At 43.2% G+C, this 19,241-nt stretch overlaps 1 protein-coding gene across 1 annotated transcript in view; it reads right to left on the minus strand.

The window, feature by feature from the left end:
- Positions 1–18,626, minus strand: part of LOC115099599 (matrix metalloproteinase-23-like) — a 34,509-nt gene extending 15,883 nt beyond the window's left edge. Inside the window, exons 1-2 of the mRNA XM_029617332.1 lie at positions 18,483–18,626; positions 6,149–6,288 (exon numbers count right to left, since the gene is read on the minus strand). Coding sequence (XP_029473192.1) covers positions 6,149–6,288; positions 18,483–18,626 — 284 coding nt within the window. The remainder of the gene's footprint in view (positions 1–6,148; positions 6,289–18,482) is intronic.
- Positions 18,627–19,241: the final 615 nt, after the last annotated feature.

A 19,241-nucleotide genomic window follows, 5' to 3' on the forward strand; every position in this document is an offset into this window, starting at 1 on the left:
GGCCGCTGCATCTCAGAGCTACAAGCATTGTCCTGCCGTGATCCCTTTCTCAGAATCACGCTGGAGGCTATCCATCTTCGTACGGTTCCCTCCTTTCTACCTAAGGTGGTTTCACAGTTTCATCTTAATCAAACCATATCCTTGCCTACCACGGCGGGTCTGAAGAAATCGAAGGGCGTTTATTGCGCCATCTCAACATTGGCAGATTGCTGCCCAGATATTTGGAACTTACACAAGACCTACGAAAGATGGACCATCTATTCGTCCTGACAGCGGGAAGAAGCAAGGTAGAGAGAGCAAGGTGAAGCGGCCTCGTGCCCACCATCGCCCGCTGGATTAAAGAAGTTGTCAGAGCAGCGTACGTAGAGGCTGGGAAAGTCTCCGCTCTACAGGTCAAGGCCATTCTACCAGAGCACAAGCGGCATCCTGGGTGAATCCAGGATGCTATCGCCTGCGGAAATCTGTAAGCGGCGACATGGTCCTCCCTCCATACCTTCTCCAGGTTCTACCATCTGGATGTCCGGCCAGGGAGGACTCAGCATTTGCGAGGGCGGTACTACATGGGCCTCAGGCAGCCTCCCGCCCAGGCTGGGAGTAAAGCTTTTGTACATCCCATTTGTTTGAGTCCATCTGGCTACACGCCAGGAAATGTTTGAGATTACTACCTGATAATCTCCTTTTCCTTAGTGTAGACAGATGACTCAGCATCCCGCCCAGCTGCCTGCATACATGGGTTTCACCGATTCAAGGTAAGCCATGTCATCTATTTCCATAAGAGCGTACACTCTACCAGTGTCAACGCCTTCCGTTGGGAATGCTGGCGGTTCTCCAGCTATCATCAATCGGTCAGGGGAATCCTGTTTCACTTTTTCACTAAGCGTCAGTACACCATCTAGAACAGCTTTGCAAGGAAGATTACTGAATAGCTACGCTTCCTGTGGGATATATACGCCCCTGTGCTGACGTCAGATCCGTCTCCAACTGCTAGCACGCAGATACTATCCCATTTGTTCTGAGTCCATCTGTCTACACTAGGAAAGGAGATTATCAGGTAGTAATCTCAACATTTACGTTAATGTGTGTGTGAGGGTGTGTGTGTGTGTGTTAGAGAGATTTTAATTGTTTAGATAGGTGTTCAATATGCGATAGTACAAATAAATGTTAAAAAATTATTACAAAACATTTCTTCTTCTTGTGTGCACACTACAGCCATGGCATTTCCATGCCCACGTGGATCCACATGCTACCTTCCTCCTCATCCTGCCTGCATAATGGCAAGGAGATGCCATTGAAACAGATCAGAAATTGATCCAATATTGCAGTAGCAACCAAAGAAAAACAGGATCAATGAAACCCGGGAGGTCTTTCTTAAGCACAGAACATATTAAAAGCCCAACTCAGCCGAGTTTCGCTCATTGAGCTGCTTCAGGGGCTAGCAAAAAATAAAGCATGTATAGAAACAATACATGAAAATAGAAATAAAAACATATACACCTTACATAAGTAAATATGAAATTATATGCAGTAAAATAAATAGAACAAACTTAATCACAAAACAAACATACGTCATTCAAACATGGTCTAAAGTTTTGTGTATAAGATTGTTATATGTCCCCATATAACCCATGCTTAAAAATTGTGCAGTCTATCAAAACATTGGTGCAATCTAAGATCAACACATTTTTACCTATTCATTCTACTGCTGATAATTTGTCTCCATACATCTGGTAAGCTTTATCAGTGTGCTGAAAAGCCAGACATAATTAAACATAAGACACATTTCACTTGTATAGAAACAAAGTAACAAGTCATTTAACAAATAGCAATTCATAGTCTGATTGAAACAGTATCTGCTCCGATCTAAAAGACAATCTTACAAAAGTTCTGACTTCTCTTTGCTGGAAAGAGAGAGCCCCGGATGCACAAATCACAATATCCGCACTACTCAAAGTCACAATTAAGAACGTGTCTGCTCAGTTTTAAAAAATTATTTTAATTGCCACGGACCGGCTGACTATTATTTGACAGCCCATGCGTATCAAAGGAAGGAAAAAAGTTTATTCAAAACTTGTCGCCACAATTAAGTCAGCGTTCAGCATCGGCTGATGGCTCATCAAACCACAATAGGTGGTGCTGCACTGTGTCCTAATATAGACTCAAAATTTTGAGTTAGATGCCTAACATTTAATAATGAATCAAAAGAGTAAAGCAAATTTTTAAAAACTTAGCACCACGACTAAGTCAGCATTTTGCATCGGCTGATGGCTCAAACAAAAATAAATCACCAACCACCGTGCTGACCATAACAACAATTTACAGTCAGTCAGCGTTCCACCGGGCTGCACATCATCCCATCACCTTATACCTTCCTTTTCGCGCCATTTATTTAAAAAATTAAAAGATTTTTTTTTAAATTAGTATTAAATAAATTAAAAGCATGCCACTGTGTTATAATCATAATTAAGCTTCTATACATGCTTTATGAAAAAATGACAATCCAAATAAAACTAAAATTTGGTCCTCCGTAGTAATATAAACATAGCACCAATTATATTAACTTTTACATGCTGTTTTTTTTTTAAATGCATATTACATACTAAAATATAACTAATGTAAACAATATAGAAAAATATAAAACTATGCACCATTAAAATCATTAATTAAATAAGCATGATCCTATGGGAACATATATATATTTTTTACATTTTGCAGAGAGGGGAACAAGGAAGATTAATGTGAATTGGCACCAAACCAGAGGCACTAGCCAAAAACCTATGTATAAATCATAAATACATAAAGGGATAAATCAATAGTTTGATGAAAACAATACATAAATTACAAAAAGTAACCAATATTAAAAACAAAATAGTAAAACCAGGCACAAAAAACCGAGGGAATAACTTAACTAAACATATTGTAAACCTTTGGGAGCACAAAGGGTCAAATCATACAACTGAGTACAGTAAAAATAATAAAATGAGCCAAAAAATAAATATATATATATAACCGAAATCTTAAAACCAGATCCATAAAAACAGTGAAAAGCAGCATCTGGGTTTGACAGGTCAAGGTTCTGTGCTGCTTTGTCGAGTGCTATAGAAATGTCTTCTGAGGAGCAGGGTTTACGGAAGGAGATGGTTTTCTTCTGGGTTTGTGTTGTCATGGAGGGGGAATTAAGGAAATTTGGGCATTAATGATTAAATGGTCAGACCAGGGGATGGGGGTGGCTAAGGGAGTCTTGGGTGCTGAAAGGTGGGAGTTGACAAAGAGGAGGTCGAGGGTATGACCCGCTTTGTGTGTGGGTGAGGTAATGAGCTGTCTGAAACCCAGGGCTTCGAGGGTGATTAGGAGGGTTTCACAGGCAGGTGTACGGGGGATGGTGTCCACGTGGAGGTTAAAATCTCCGAGGATGACTGCGGGAGTGTCAGACTTGAGATTGTCTACAATAAAGTCAATGAGGGGGAAGGGTCGTGTTCGAGGAGATTGGGTGGGGGGTAGATGAGGCAGATCTGGAGGGCGGATGATTTGAAAAGTCCCAATCTCTAACCTGGGGGGGGGGGAGCAAGAGGGTTGAAGTTTGAGGTTAAGTGCTTTTTTGTGGCCAAGAGTAACCCGCCAGCCCTTTTTTGGGTCTCGGGATCGAGAATATTCGTAGTGGTGTAGGGGGAGCTGGTTGAGGAAAACATGGTCTGAATCTTTGAGCCATGATTCGGTAATGGCGCATAAATCAGGATTGTCAGCTGTGAGCAGGTCATGGAGAATGGGTGCTTTTTTGAGGATAGATTGTGCATTGAGTAGGGTTAAGGCTAGGGTGGCTAGGCCTAGGAATTGGGTGAGGGGTGAGATCATAATAGGCACTAGTGAGTCCCGGCAGTTGGATGGGTGAGGTTGAGATGCTTTGGGTCTGCGCAGGTGGGGGAGGTGTAAGGTGGGGATAGTTAAAATGCACATTTCTGATAGAGGGAAGGAGTACAGGGAGGACGGTAAAGCTTAGGGTGGGTGTGGAAGTTGGGGGTTAGGGATAGGCTACAAAGTGACTGGGAAAGGGTACAAGGTGGATAACACTAGCGAAAAACTGTGCTATCTGGTACCTATAAGATCAGAGAGAAGAGGAGAGACTGGGTTAGGCTGCACAGAGTTTAGAGGACAAAGAAAACAATTCAATGAGAGAAAAAAAAACCAGAGATTCATGTAAAAGTATGTAAAATATTGAAGAACGTTCTTAATTGTGATTCCTTTGAGTAGTGCGGATATTGTGATTTGTGCATCCGGGGCTCTCTCTTTCCAGCAAAGAGAAGTCAGAACTTTTGTAAGATTGTCTTTTAGATCGGAGCAGATACTGTTTCAATCAGACTATGAATTGCTATTTTGTTAAATGACTTGTTACTTTGTTTCTATACAAGTGAAATGTGTCTTATGTTTAATTATGTCTGGCTTTTCAGCACACTGATAAAGCTTACCAGATGTATGGAGACAAATTATCAGCAGTAGAATGAATAGGTAAAAATGTGTTGATCTTATAGATTGCACCAATGTTTTTGATAGACTGCACAATTTTAAGCATGGGTTTATATGGGGACATATAACAATCATTATACACAAAACTTTAGACCATGTTTGAATGACGTATGTTTGTTTTGTGATTAAGTTTGTTCTATTTATTTTTACTGCATATAATTTCATATTATTTACTTATGTAAGGTGTATATGTTTTTATTTGTATTTTCATGTATTTATATGTTTCTATACATGTTTTATTTTTTGCTAGCCCCTGAAGCAGCTCAATCAGCTAAACTCGGCCAGAGTCGGACTTTTAATATGTTCTGTGCTTAAAGCTCTCCTGGTGTTCAAGGAGATGCCATTGCCACACCATCCCCAAAGTTGTGGCACTGCAGGCAGCCACCAAAGCTGTGTAATACTTCCACTGGCCCTGGATGAGAAAAAGACACGATAGGAGCTTATAAAATTATTTGTGGGGTGGAACGTGGAAATAAAGGATGGTTATTTACCCTTTCAAATACTAAAGCAAGAGGACACTCCATGAAACTAACAAGCAGTAGATTCAAAACAGATCATAGAAAGCACTTTCCACTCAGCACACTATCAAGCTACGAAATTTGTTACCAGTGGGCGTGGTGAAGGCAACGAGCGTAGCAAGTGAGAGGTTTGGAGAAGTTCCTGGAGGAAAAGCCCATAACACATTGTTAGCCAGGTACATTAGGGAACGTCATTACTATCCCTGGAAGTAACAGGAATTAGATCTATTTTATGGGATCTATTGGGTACTTGTGACCTGGACTGACCACCGTTAGCAACAGGATGCTGGGCTCATTGGACCTTGATCTCACCCAGTATGGCAGGTCTTATGTTCTAATCGTGTGCGCCCACTTTAGCACCATGCACACACAACTCCTTAAATCAGGAGTAAAACCTGCACTGCCATATGTACCAACTCATATACCCACTGCTAATGTGGGTATATGAGTTGGTAACGCATATGGCAGTGCAGGTTTTACTCCTGATTTAAGGAGGAGTTGTCTGCAAACCCCCGTACATTCTGAACTCTTGGAGTTTGAGTCGACCTAAAAGTAAATCAAAGCTTCGGTTAATAAGATGCCACCTGGTCTGATTCCATCCCCAGTTAGTCTGCCAAAAAAAAAAAAAAAGTCCCTTGTCAGAACTCACTCTCACCAAAAGAAAATTTACAGAAAGAGTCCCTAGAATTTCATAGGCTATGTTCCATGAAGAGAGAGACTTCTTGCTCCACTAAACCAAAGGGGACAGAGAAGGCAGGAATAAGAACATAAGAAAATGCCATACTGGGTCAGACCAAGGGTCCATCAAGAATGAAGGGACACTGGGAGGGGAGCAGGGGTGGGGGAATGATGGACAAGAGGAGGGCAGAAGGAACAGCAAGTTAAACTTCAAGTTCAGAGCCTTGAGCAGCTTTGCTGTCAGGTTCAGCTGGTTTGTGCTTTGGGACCCTGCGGTGTGAATGTGAGATACACTTGAGGGGCTCCAGGGTTTGACAAATCACCACAATCCCAGCCAGAGTAGGGAAAGGTGATGAATGTCATGCACCTAGGGTTTCAGGAGATGGAAATCCAGCCCTGCTCATAGGTGGGATACAGGCTCTCCTGGTTCTCACCTGTAAGTCAGGTTAAAGTGGTCCCACTTGTACTCCAGTGGGTTGACTGTGTAGCGCTTACTTCTTGGCCATGCCCTGGAAGTGTCTGCAGCAGGTGTCAAGGACTGACCGGATCTCTGAAGAATGCACTCTCCTCTCTCCTACAGTAAGAGAAAAGTTTGAAATGCATGGGACAATCTGAGCTGCCTTAAGGCCCCCCCCCCCCCCCAAAAAAATACCTCATTCCTATCCTGCACTTTCTTCTATGCCAGTACTGAGACCCCACTAACGCAGAGCTCTGCCCATGCACTTCCCTCCTGCCCTGGCACCACCTCCTGCTATCCTAGTAGACCCCCATACAGCTTTGCCCATGCACTTCCCTCCTGCCCTCAGGTACTCTTGCCATTCTAGTACTGATCCACACACAGCTCTGCCAACGCACCTCAGCCAGCCCACAAAGAACTTGGGCTAAACCCAAGTGCGGATGACATCCAGTAAGTAACTGCAGTGAATAGGGACCAAGAGACATGCAAGAGAGTCCATACAGCTGTTTGGATGTGGGTGGAAGTTAGATCTGAGCGAGTCAGGGCTACTCTGGGCTAGTAGAGAGGGAGTTGACTAGCTATTTCTGAATTCAGGGTTACAGATTAAAACTGACAGAAGGAGCCTGTAGGTTGGGTGTCTCGTTGGCCCCTCAGTTCCTGTGATGCTTCGATAGCAGTGGTAATAAATGACCTTGTGCTGGATCCATGCTGTGACATAAGGATTTATTGCCAGTAGCTTATACATTAGTATCTTGCAATGCCCTTTATCAGGGCATCTCAGATTCAGTGGCAGCAGCTCGTGTAGGTAGGGGGCAAAAGTTTAGATCATGTGACCCCCCCCCCCCCCCAACATTACACTAGCTTCCAGTGTGGGTAGGGACTGGGGAGATTTGTAAGAAGTTAAGTGGTGCAAGAAGTTAAGTGATTGATGATGGTGAGAGGGGAGTAGGAGGATGATTGGAGGAAGTGGGAGGAAGGGGAGGATGTGGGAAGGGATTTTACTGTGGAGATTTTTTGTATTTTTTATACATGATCTTTTAATGTATTTGTCTTGTTTAGACTAAGCTCTACTGAGAAGGGACTGCCTTTTTTTGTTTTTGTACAGTGCTGTGTATATGAGACTTTCAGATATGAGGCAGGAAATCAGCTTTGAATTATCAGCAAACTCGATTTGGCTGGTGTGTTCACGGGTCTTGCCACGGCCCTGGCCTCTCACATGGGATTTCTTTGATGACAGGAGCGGGAGACTGCGGCAGGCCCTATGAGCATACAAGCCGGATCACAGGCCCAAGCCAGCTCAAGGTCCTGGGGCGGCCCGGACGGATTATCTCCAGAGGGGAGGGGAGAGAACGATGGGAGGGGCAGAGGGAAAGGGGAAAATGGGGGCACCTTCCAATGCTATCTGATAGGGGCAGACGACTCATACACTGGAAGGAGGGGGTCTGACTCCCTTGGAGGTCTAGGCCTTGGAGGAGAAATACAACTTACTCTAAGTGCAGAGAGGCAGACAGGAACCAGGTGAGGATGATAGAGAAGATACAGCTAGAGAAATTGGGGTCAGAGGGCAGGGCAGGGGTAGAGACAGTCCCATAGTACTGTAGCCACTTGGGAAGATTTTGCCGGGTTGATAAAGCAGTGTGGACATTCCTCTCCTCCCAACAGAATACAAAAAGGAACCCCAATAATATTTATACAAATATAGAAGACTTCAGTGCACCACAGAGCAATAAAGCTCTCAATTAGATGTAACACTATCATCCTATTTTTTAAATAGGCAAATATATACTGAAATAAAACAAATCATGAAAACTAATGAAAAGCCCCTTGCATTAAAAATAAAATTGCAGCTTGTTATAAAAACAGCAGGATAAAAGATAAGAGCACCTTGCTATGTAGAATTCAAAAACATGGTGTACAGACCTGGCAAGATCATCTCCAAATGATAAGTTCTTGAAGAATTGCCTAAGTTGCTTATTGAAGATCTCTTCTTTTTTTTTTTTCAACTTTTTATTTAACACAAGAATGAAAGGCAGAATATATGAAGTGCTTCAGACTCAAATGAAGACAGTACAGTCCACTGGCACACCCACCCATCCCCGAGCCAGGGGATATTTACAGCTTTCATTTCGTAGAGCAAAGCATAAATGCTCAATGTCAGCTATTGTTCGAACCTGGTCCTGCCAGCGGTGCATCCCAGGGCTAGTCTTCCAAAAAGTAGCAATGGTGAACCAGGCAGTAACCAAAACCTGGCCCACTAGTGGCCTATACTTGCAGGGAATCACCGAACCCCCATCGACCTAGAAGACCAAGTGCAGGAATAATACCAATAGAAATACCCAAAATGTCATCAATTTCCTGCTTTACTTGACCCCAAAACAGACACACACTGACAGCGCCACCACATATGCAGGTACATACCTAACTCACCGCAGCCCCACCAACAGCTAGCGGCAGCATCCCAGTGGATTTAGCTATAAGAAAGAGTTGTTCTGTATGTATGATGCAAAAATTGAACCATAAGTTCAACCCATTTAATACAGACAGAGCTGCAAAAGGCATCGAACCAAATAGGTTTCCAAACCTTAGGATCATAAGCAGTTCCCAAATCAGAATTCCATTAGATATTAATTTTTGAGATGTCATCTCAGACAAACACTGTAGTATGCCCAATAAATGGCCATTATTCCTTTAGCAGAGGTGTCAGGATCCCTCAAGTACCTCTCTCCGTTTTGTACAACGCTCCCCAGGGTGAGGAAATATCTAGGTGAAGGGCCAGAACTTCATGCAACCGCAGGTAGTGAATCCACATATGCCAGGTAAGTCATGCTCCTCGCATAAGTCCTCAAAAAATTGGAGACCATCTTCATCCCAGAGTCGCATGATCGTACATAGACCCAGGCCTCTCCATATCAAACTCAGAGGAGAAAGTATACCCTGAAATACAGGTTATTCCCATAAATCGGTGGGAGAGGCAACATCTTCCCACCCGAAACCTGAAGAAAGTGAAGGGCCCGAGAGCATACCTTAAGTGTATGTGAAAGAATAGGATGGCTCCTGCTGGCTCTACATCTCACTGGGGAGGGATCAGGAAGAAATGGCGACATAAGGGAACCACCCTCTAATTGTATATGCTCTAACCCCACCCACGGGGCATCACTGTGGCCAGCCCAGCCCTTGACACACACCATCCGAGCGGTCCAGTAATAGACAAAGTTCGGTAGGGCCAACCCACCCCGCCACTTAGGCATACATAGCTGAGCAAGAAACTGATCCACGCTTGCTTATGATTCCTGGATAGGATTATAGACAGTGCTGGGGAGGAGCCGGCTGTCGTGGTACATGTGGGCACCAACGATATAGGAAAATGTGGGAGAGAGGTTCTGGAAGCCAAATTTAGGATTTCAGGTAGGAAGCTGAAACCAGAACATCCAGGGTGGCATTCTCTGAAATACTCCCTGTTCCACGTGCAGGTCCCCAGAGGCAGGCAGAGCTCCGGAGTCTCAATGCGTGGATGAGACGGTGCAAGGAAGAGGTTTCAGTTTTGTAAGGAACTGGGGAACCTTTTGGGGAAGGGGGGAGTCTCTTCCGAAAAGACAGGCTCCCCCTTAACCAGGGTGGAACCAGACTGCTGGCGCTAACCTTTATAAAGGAGATAGCGCAGCTTTTAAACTAGAACAAGGGGGAAAGCAGACAGTCACTCAGCAGGGCATGGTTCAGAGAAATGTATCCTTGAAGGATACTAATGAAAAAGGAGAGTTAGGGGCATCCCAACAGAGAGGGTCCAATAAAAGCAAACATAGTCCATGTGCCTATATGTAAAAAAAATCACCAAAGCTAATGATTTCCGAATTATCCCAAACAGCTGAAAAGCAGGTTGTTAATACAAACAAAGAACACACTTTGAAATGTCTGTATGCCAATGCCAGAAGTCTAAGAAGTAAGATGGGAGAGTTAAGAGTGTATAGCAGCAAATGATGAGATTGACATAATTGGCATACAGAGCCTTGGTGGAAGGAAGATAACCAATGGGTCAGTGCTATATCAGGGTACAAATTATATCACAATGATAGGGAGGTTCAACTGGTGGGGGTGTGGCACTTTATGTCTGGAGGGCATAGAATCCAACAGGATAAAGATCATACAAGAGACTATTGCTCAGTAGAATCTATATGGGAGCAATCCCATGTGTGTTGGGTAAGAGTATAGTGATATGAGTATACTACCATCCACCTGGACAAAATGGTCAGGCAGATGATGAAATGCTAAGAGAAATCAGGGAAGCAAACCAATTTGGCAGTGCAATAATGGGAGATTTCAATTACCCCAATATTGAGTGGGTAAATGTAACATCAGGACTTGCTAGAGACAAAGTTCCTGGATGTAATAAATGACTGCTTCATGGAGCAATTGGTTCAGGAACCAACAAGAGAGGGAGCTATTTTAGATTTAATTCTTAGTGGAACGCAGGATTTGGTGAGAGAGGTAATGGTGGGTGGGGCCCACTTGGCAATAGTGATCATAACATGATCAAATTAAACTAATAACTGGAAGGAGGACAATAAGTAAATCGCAGCTCTAACACTAAACTTTCAAAAGGGTAACTTTGATAAAATGAGGAAAATAGAAAAAAAAAAACTGAAAGGTGCAGCTGCAAAGGTTAAAAGTGTTCAACAGGCTTGGACATTGTTTAAAAATACAATCCTAGAGGCACAGTCCATATGTATTCCACACATTAAGAAAGGTGGAAATAAGGGCAAAATGATTACCATCATGGTTAAAAGATGAGGTGAAAGAGGCTATTTTAGCCAAATAATCCTTCAAAACTGGAAGAAGGATCCATCTGAAGAAAGAATAGAACAAAACATAAGCATTGTTCAACTTAAATGTAAACATTGATAAGACAGGAGAAGAGAGAATTTGAATGAAGTTGGCCATAGAGGCAAAACTCATAATAAAAACTTTTAAAATATATCCGAAGCAAGAAACCTGTGAAGGAGCCGGTTGGACCATTAGATGACCAAGGAGTTTAAAGGGGCTCTTAGGGAAGATAAGGCCATTGCAGAAAGTCTAAATGAATTCTTTGCTTCCGTGTTTACTAATGAGGATGTGGGGGAGATACCAGTTCTGGAGATGGTTTTCAGGGGTGATGAGTCAGACAAACAATGAAATCACTGTGAACCTGGAAGATGTAGTAGGCCAGATTGACAAACTAAAGAAGTAACAAATCACCTGGACCGGATGGTATGCATCCTAGGGTACTGAAGGAACTAAAAAATGAAATTTTTGATCTATTGCTACAATTTGTAACCTTTCATTAAAATCATCCATTGTACCTGAAGACTGGAGGATGGCTAATGTATCCCCAAATATTTAAGAAAAGGCTCCAGGGCTATTCGGGTAACTATAGACCAGTGAGCCTGACTTCCATGCCGGGAAAAATAGTGGAAACTATTCTCAAGATCAAAATCGTAGAGCATATAGAAAAGACATGATTTAATGGAACACAGTCAACATGGATTTGACCCAAGGGAAGTCTTGCCTAACAATCCGCTTCATTTTTTGAAGGGGTTAATAAACATGTGGATAAAGGTGAACCCTTAGATGTATGTATTTGGATTTTCAGAAGGCATTTGACAAAGTCCCTCATGAGAGGCTTCTACAAAAACTAAAAAGTCATGGGATAGGAGGGGCGATGTCCTTTCGTGGATTACAAACTGGTTAAAAGACAGGAAACAGAGAGTAGGATTAAATGGTCAATTTTCTTAGTGGAAAAAGGTAAACAGTGGAGTGCCTCAGGGATCTGTACTTGGACCGTGCTTTTCAAGATATATATATAAATGATTTGGAAAGGAATACAACGAGTGAAGTTATTAAATTTGCGGATGATACAAAATTATTCCGAGTAGTTAAATCACAAGCGGACTGTGATACATTACAGGAGGACCTTGCAAGACTGGAAGATTGGGCATCTAAATGGCAGATGAAATTTAATGTGGATATAGGGAAAAATAACCCTTGCTGTAGTTACACAATGTTAGGTTCCATATTATGAGCTACCACCCAGGAAAAAGATCTAGGCATCATAGTGGATAATACTTTGAAATCATCAGCTCAGTGTGCTGCAGCAGTCAAAAAAGCAAACAATGTTAGGAATTATTAGAAAGGGAATGGTTAATAAAATGGAAAATGTCATAATGCCTCTGTATCGCTCCATTGTGGGACCGCACCTTGAATACTGTGTACAATTCTGGTCACTGCATCTCAAAAAATATATAGTTGCGATGGAGAAGGTACAGAGAAGGGCAACCAAAATGATAAAGGGGGATGGAACAGCTCCTCTATGAGGAAAGGCTGAAGAGGTTAGGACTGTTCAGCTTGGAGAGAGACGGCTGAAGGGGGATATGATAGAGGTCTTTAAGATCATGAAAGGCCTTGAATGTGTAGATGTGACTTATTTACACTTTGAAATAGGACTAGGGGGCATTTCATGAAGTTAGCAAGTAGCACATTTAAGACTAATCGTAGAAAATTGTTTTTCACTCAACGCACAATAAAGCTCTGGAATTTGTTGCCAGAGGATGTGGTTAGTGCAGTTAGTGGTAGCTGTGTTTAAAAAAAGGGTTGGATAAGTTCTTGGAGGAGAAGTCCATTAACGGCTATTAATCAAGTTTACTTAGGGAATAGCCACTGCTATTAATTGCATCAGTAGCCCTGGGATCTTCTTGGTGTTTGGGTAATTGCAGGTTCTTGTGACCTGGATTGGCCACTGTTGGAAACAGGATCCTGGGTTTGATTGACCCTTGTCTGACCCAGCATGGCAATTTCTTATGTTCTTATTTGATTTCTGGTGCAATTTTTGGGAAATGTGTATCTGATTTTTTTTTTTTAATTTTGTTTTACACTGTGCAGGGAAAATTTAGAAATTTGGAGGAATCTAGAAAATTTAGATCACACTCTCTCATTCTTTATCAGGGGCTGTTTTTGTTTGCTTGCAGTACCATACAGGGAAACTCTTGACAGCCTGGCTTCAGGCAGGGATGCTTTTCCCTCCTAGCAGCTCACAGTAATCTGTCAGTTCATTTCTTTTCTGGGTGTGTATTAGTGTGACTGTGATTGCAAACTTTACTACAAGGAACATGGGGAGGGGGCATGGGAGGCAGAGACCCTCAGTATGTGTCTGCCACTCACTCAACTTACCGCTGATACTGCTGCCCGCTGGGCTAGAGGGATCAGATGTCCACAGGGTGGGGCTGGAAAGGTCAAGAGATGTGGTGGACTTTGACCATCCTTCATCCTCAGAATCGTGTTGCCGTAGGCACCAAGAAGTAGAGGACAGCTTACACTATACATATCCTGGCCTGCTAGGAAGGGCATCTGGGAGTTTTAAAATTGCTCATAAAGACACAAGAAAAAGCTAAGAGCCCAATATGCAACAAAAACCTCCTACAACCCCAGTAAAACTATTTAAAAACTTTTTTCTATACTGACGATCATGAAAATAGATATCACATCGGTATACATAGAACCAAGGTTAGAATTCAACATCGAACAAGGGTTACATCAAACAATGGATAGTCATGAATAGGTATAAGTGGTTAAAAAAAACCCAACACATATCAATAACCATTGAGTAACTGTAGAAAAAAACTGTAGAAAGGACAATAATAACTGTAGAAGGAACAGATGCGGGAGTAATGAAGTGAATGGCTACATATGAAAAACAAACGGTTCGGTTAATATGATGCCAAATGCCCTGATGAAGAATGCTAATGTTTGATTAGGCTTGGTGCTAAAGAGGATGCGAGCGGGAGTAAGGGGAAGGTGATGAAGGGATACAAGGTGGCTATGGACCAATTACAACATGTTGCTTAAGAACAGTCTATGACAGGAGGCTGAGTATCAATGTAGGGTGGTGCTAGGGGTAATCCAATATTCTGGCAAGTACTGGGCAACCGATAGAATCGGTAACGTACAGGCCAGTGTCAGGTGGCAATTATGGTCAGTGAGAAGCATCAGTTCTTTAGGGAAACGCTTGTTTGAAAAGCCACGTCTTAAGCTTTTTCTTGAAAGTCAGCAGGCAGGGTTCCTGGCGAAGATCTGGGGGAAGAGCGTTCCATTGGGCGGGACCAGCTGTGGAGAAGGTGCATTTCCTTAGAGAGGACTTGGCAGGAGGAGCATACAGGGTACCTTTGTACGCTGGTCTGATTGGTCTGGAGGACGTGTGATGCTGAAGTGGGATATTTAGCACAAGAGAGGTCTGACTGTGAATGGTCTTGTGTATCATAGTTAGGGCTTTGAGAAGGATTCTGAATTTAATGGGGAGCCAGTGTAAATTCTTAAGAATGGGGGTAACATGCTCTCCTCTGCTGGTATCAGTCAGGATCCTTGCAGCGGTGTTCTTTAGCATCTGAAGTGGTCTGGTGTATTAGCGGGGATGCAGAGGAGGAGGGAATTGCAGTGGTCTATTTTTGAGAATATGATGGCTTGGAGTACCTTGCGGAAGTCGTGAAGGTGTAGGAGGGGTTTCAGCTTTTTTAGTATTTGTAGTTTGTAGAAACATTCTTTTGTGGTGTTGACAAATTTTTTTAGATTCAGATGGTTGTCCAGAATTACACAGAGGTCTCTCACATGGGTGGTGGAGGTTATTGATCGCAAGGTCATTGTCATCCTGTGCGATAAGCAGGAGCTCAGTTTTGGCTGTGTTGAGTATTAAGTTGAGGCTGGCGAGGGGGAGGTTGATAGACTGCAGACAACTGTTCCAGAAGATGAGGGTTTTGGAGATTGATAGTATTATTCAATCAACGGCCAAGAGGCTATCATTAACCCAAAAATATACAGAATGGGACAGATCCTGTAGAAATCCTACACCTCCAGTTCTGGAAACAAGCTCCATGTCCACAGAAACCCCCCCTCATAATGGGGGCAGAGCAGTTAGGGTGCTTCCCCCTTTCTACTCACCCTGCAAACAAATAATTCAAATTCTGGTCTTCTCAATACAGTGAAACAAACTCCCTCCATGATCAGCCTCTCTGAAGTGATTCAATATACCTGCAAAAATCCATTGTATTTCTTTCTTTACCTATCATTTTCGGAGTCTCCAAGACGTGCACTTGTTTTCCCAAGTCGCTAAATGGGGTTACATTGTAACATAGTAATGATGGCAGAAAAAGTCCGAAATGGTCCATCTAGTCTGCCCAGCAGGCTTTCTGAGGATGTACTTCCGTAGCATGGGTCATCATTTGAACTGCAGCACAGTGCCAGGGTCAGTGGGGCTTTAACTAGCAATGCCAACCAGAAAACGAGAAATGACTAGCCAAGGGATACTTACCCTCCGACCACCAAAGCATTAGACCAGACTTCAGACTTCCCAGTTGGTAGCTCACAGGCCTCGCCAGGACTGGGTTCAGTTCTTAAGGACAGCAGCATAGACCAACCCTGTCTGGCACAAACGAAGCCTGGGATATGTCCACCAAAACCTTTATTCATTTGGCCCTATTGTACTGTGGCTGCTCTTTGCTAGGAAGGTCTGTCGTGACCTCGTGAATCTCAAGTCCTGCCAACCTGTCTTCTCCATCAATTATATCAGTGTTGGCCTATGTCTTGGCCCCTCCAGACAAATATGCACTACCTTGCTCTCGACTCTGCCAACCATGGCTTGATAAGCCAATGATACACAGCTGGAGCCTCTATGCCAGCACACCTATGACATGCAACTGGGACATGGGTGATCCATAAGACAACTGATGTTGAATGCCTGCACAAAGAGTTTGGCCAGTCCTGAAATGAACTAGAAGAAGCTACAGTTAGTGTAGAAGACTGAAACCAAGGGACAAACAGTGGGGTCTGAGACAAGCGAGATTGCACCTGCCAATCCTCCCATCACCTGTCCTCACCTGTTACATCTTGGCAGAGTGGAAATAGCTACACGGGATGCATGATGGGAGGCATACTGCCGGGGAATTAAAGAACGCATTGAATCAGAGGAGACCTGAAGCAGAGTAGACCCTCTCCAGCAGCTTTCCTGTTGCAATCACCTTCCTGACATACGAGGAAGGCATGTATCACCATTCTTGTTACATCATCTGCAACCATTTATTTCCCCTGGCAACACTGGGGAAATAAATTGTCTGCAGCCCAGACAGCTCACAGTTGCCGAAGCTTGGTATCACTGAATTCAAACTGCCAGAAACCGTTGCAGCATTACAAGAATCATGTAATCAGTCCCTGTGCCCGACCCTAGGAAGTCAATATGAGCAATTGAGAAATGCGTATTCCATCTAATGAAGCAGAAAAATACAAGATCCAACATACCTTGCACATCCAAAGCACAGTTGTACTACTCTTCTTCAAACAGCCAATACTGATGCTGTTCATCTGTTTTCCACCAAGTTCACCATCAGAAATGCTTTCCAGATGTAACTAAAGGCCACTAGATTCCACCATAGAAGAGGTAGAATTTGCACGTGTGTATTTGCGGTATATAAAATATTTTAAATAAAAGGGGAGCACATTAGTGGCAAGTGATTGATATGGTTCACCCCTCCCTCCCTCCCTCCCATGGCAGATCCCTTTTCTGATATCTCTAAAGGCATCGCTATAAGACACTAGGAGAGTCTCATTCAGCGCCTTGGAGAAATCTAGCAAGCGTGCTGCCTGTTTGGAAACCATTATTTCAACTTATTTTCTCCAGTGGCAAGGCTGCTTGTCCTTTCCCAGACACGAAGGAGACCCATTCCCCACATTTTCTTATTTTTGGGAGTGGGGGATGTTTCCCCTGGTTTTTTTCCACCACAGGATTAAAGCTCAATCCCTCTGCAAAATCTTTATCAAGGAATTTCTAGCGAGGAACTACTAATTCATAGCAAGGAGCTAATTGGTTGATAAAGGACACTGTAGGTGTCCAACACAAGGGAGAAAGAGTGGAACAAACCATGAAGGACTGTCTCGCTTTCTGGTACCCAAGGAATGTGTAATTGGGACATGCAAAGCCTAAATTATTCTGGGATGTCTTAGAGACAAAGGGAAACAGAAGGAGCTGCTAGAATCTGCTTTTACTATTCAATCTTTACATTTCTGTTTTCTCATCTGAACTGTGAACTGTACATTTGGAACATTCAAAAATTTGGAACCAATTATTTTCTTTCCTATCATTTTACTATTTTCCAGTAAACTGGAACCTCACATTTTTGTGAGTTTTCTTTTGACCGTGCAGGATCTCCTTGGGTCTTACTGCATTATGCTGACCCCCAGTGGAAAAATCCTGATGAGTCTGTAGTCAGTTTCACCTAATTTGCAGAACCCAAAGCGGGCCCCTTGCCTGGTACAGGGAGAGCCTAGAGAAAGGGAGTTATACCGATGACAAACCTCTTATAAGCTCCCCCGCATGTTAGCCAGGATCAACATGTGGCACCCAGCCATCTATGCTAAAGATTTTAAGTTATTGCACAGACTGGTGCTGTTGAGAATCTCATACAAATGGGGGGGGGGGGGGGGGGAGGAGAAGTATGAACTGGGTTTTTCGAAATGATTTCAATCTAATTCAGAACCCAGGTCTGCAACTTTATATTCAGCTAAATGGGAAAGTAACCTTCCAGTAACAACTCTACCTATGGAAAGGCAGCACTGCAGATCTTACAACGGACCCCTAGAATACCAATACAACCTCCTACTGCAAAAAAAACAGAATACGTTGGACTGCTACAGACCCCTAAAAGAATTACATGAGTAGAATTCCTCACCTCTCTCAAACTTGCAGAACGTGGACCCTGACCAAATACAGAATAAGGGAGCACAAACTAGAAACAGGAATATGCAGACTGAAGCTGACCTGGAAACCCCAGAGGCCAGACTCTGTATGCAACGCAACAGAGAAATAGAAACGAATGCATTTCATCCTATGCAAAATACAGAGATAGATATGCACATTTCCCAAGTTGAGAAAAATCAGACTTCTCACCTAGGGAGCAAGCAAAACTTTATAATCTTTGGAGGAAAGGAGAAACAGCAGATAGAGCAGCAAAAAATACATGGGACCCTACCATGAGAAAGAAGCTGACCAGAGACAATATGGACCAGCACCAGAACCTAGGAATTGTCCTTGTTCCTGGCCTCTCTGACTTTGTAATTCTTTTACCACTTTCTGTATTACTTTTGCAGCACATGTATAAATTGTCAGGACAAAAAAAAAGCCTCTAATCAGAGAGAAGAGCAAGCAGAATTTTAAGAAAAGCAAGAAGAGAGAAATAAAACGAAAAATGTTAGAAAAAGAATAAAGGTGAAGAAGTGAGTATAAAACAGAAAACTTGACTGACCAATTCCAGTTTCCGTGTGGGGAAACTCTCTGCTCCCTGAAGGCTGTATGGCCAGGGGGGCAGGAGAAGCAGTAGGACTGCCCCAGTCCAGGAGGACAAATTCCTGCACCTCCTTCCCCCTGCTTCCTCTGTCCAGGGATTCATCACCCGTGAGAGGAGCTGTCTGGCCACTTCTGCTCTTGGAGGACAGCCTCCCATCCTCCCCGGTGAAGGATACAGCTGGCAGCCCCTGCGTTCAACCCTGGGGCTCTGAGCCCACCCCGTCTGCCTCAGAGTAGAGTAGGATGTGCAGGAGAAGCAGGCACAGGATGGCGGGATCTCAGCTCTGCACTGGTTTAGATTGGAACCATCTGGATACAAAGCATTGTGAGGAGAGATTGTGAATTTCCTCCTGGGCTGTACATATCCAGAAAGATGCAGGTTTCCCAAAAACAGACAGGGGAAAAAAAAAATCAAAGGCGTCTCATGAAAGAATGAGCAGGAATAACCTTGTAATCTTGGGGAAAGAGGAGAGATAGCAACAAGAGCAGTTATGATGCCTGGGATCCTCTCAAACCAGAAATAGGGACAGCGCCAGAATCCATGAATTGTCGTTAGTGTCAACATCTTTCTTAAGACAACAGAATGCTTCAAACAATGCCCGAAATGAAAATACAAGTCAGATAAGCAGCAACTACAAAGACAACAAAAGCCTTTTTAAATCTAGACAAGCCCATTCTTCTCACTTATGACAGTTGCCCAATTCTTTCCCTTTTAAAA

Source organism: Rhinatrema bivittatum, chromosome 9 (assembly GCF_901001135.1).
Source record: "Rhinatrema bivittatum chromosome 9, aRhiBiv1.1, whole genome shotgun sequence".
In the NCBI taxonomy this organism is placed as follows: domain Eukaryota; kingdom Metazoa; phylum Chordata; class Amphibia; order Gymnophiona; family Rhinatrematidae; genus Rhinatrema; species Rhinatrema bivittatum.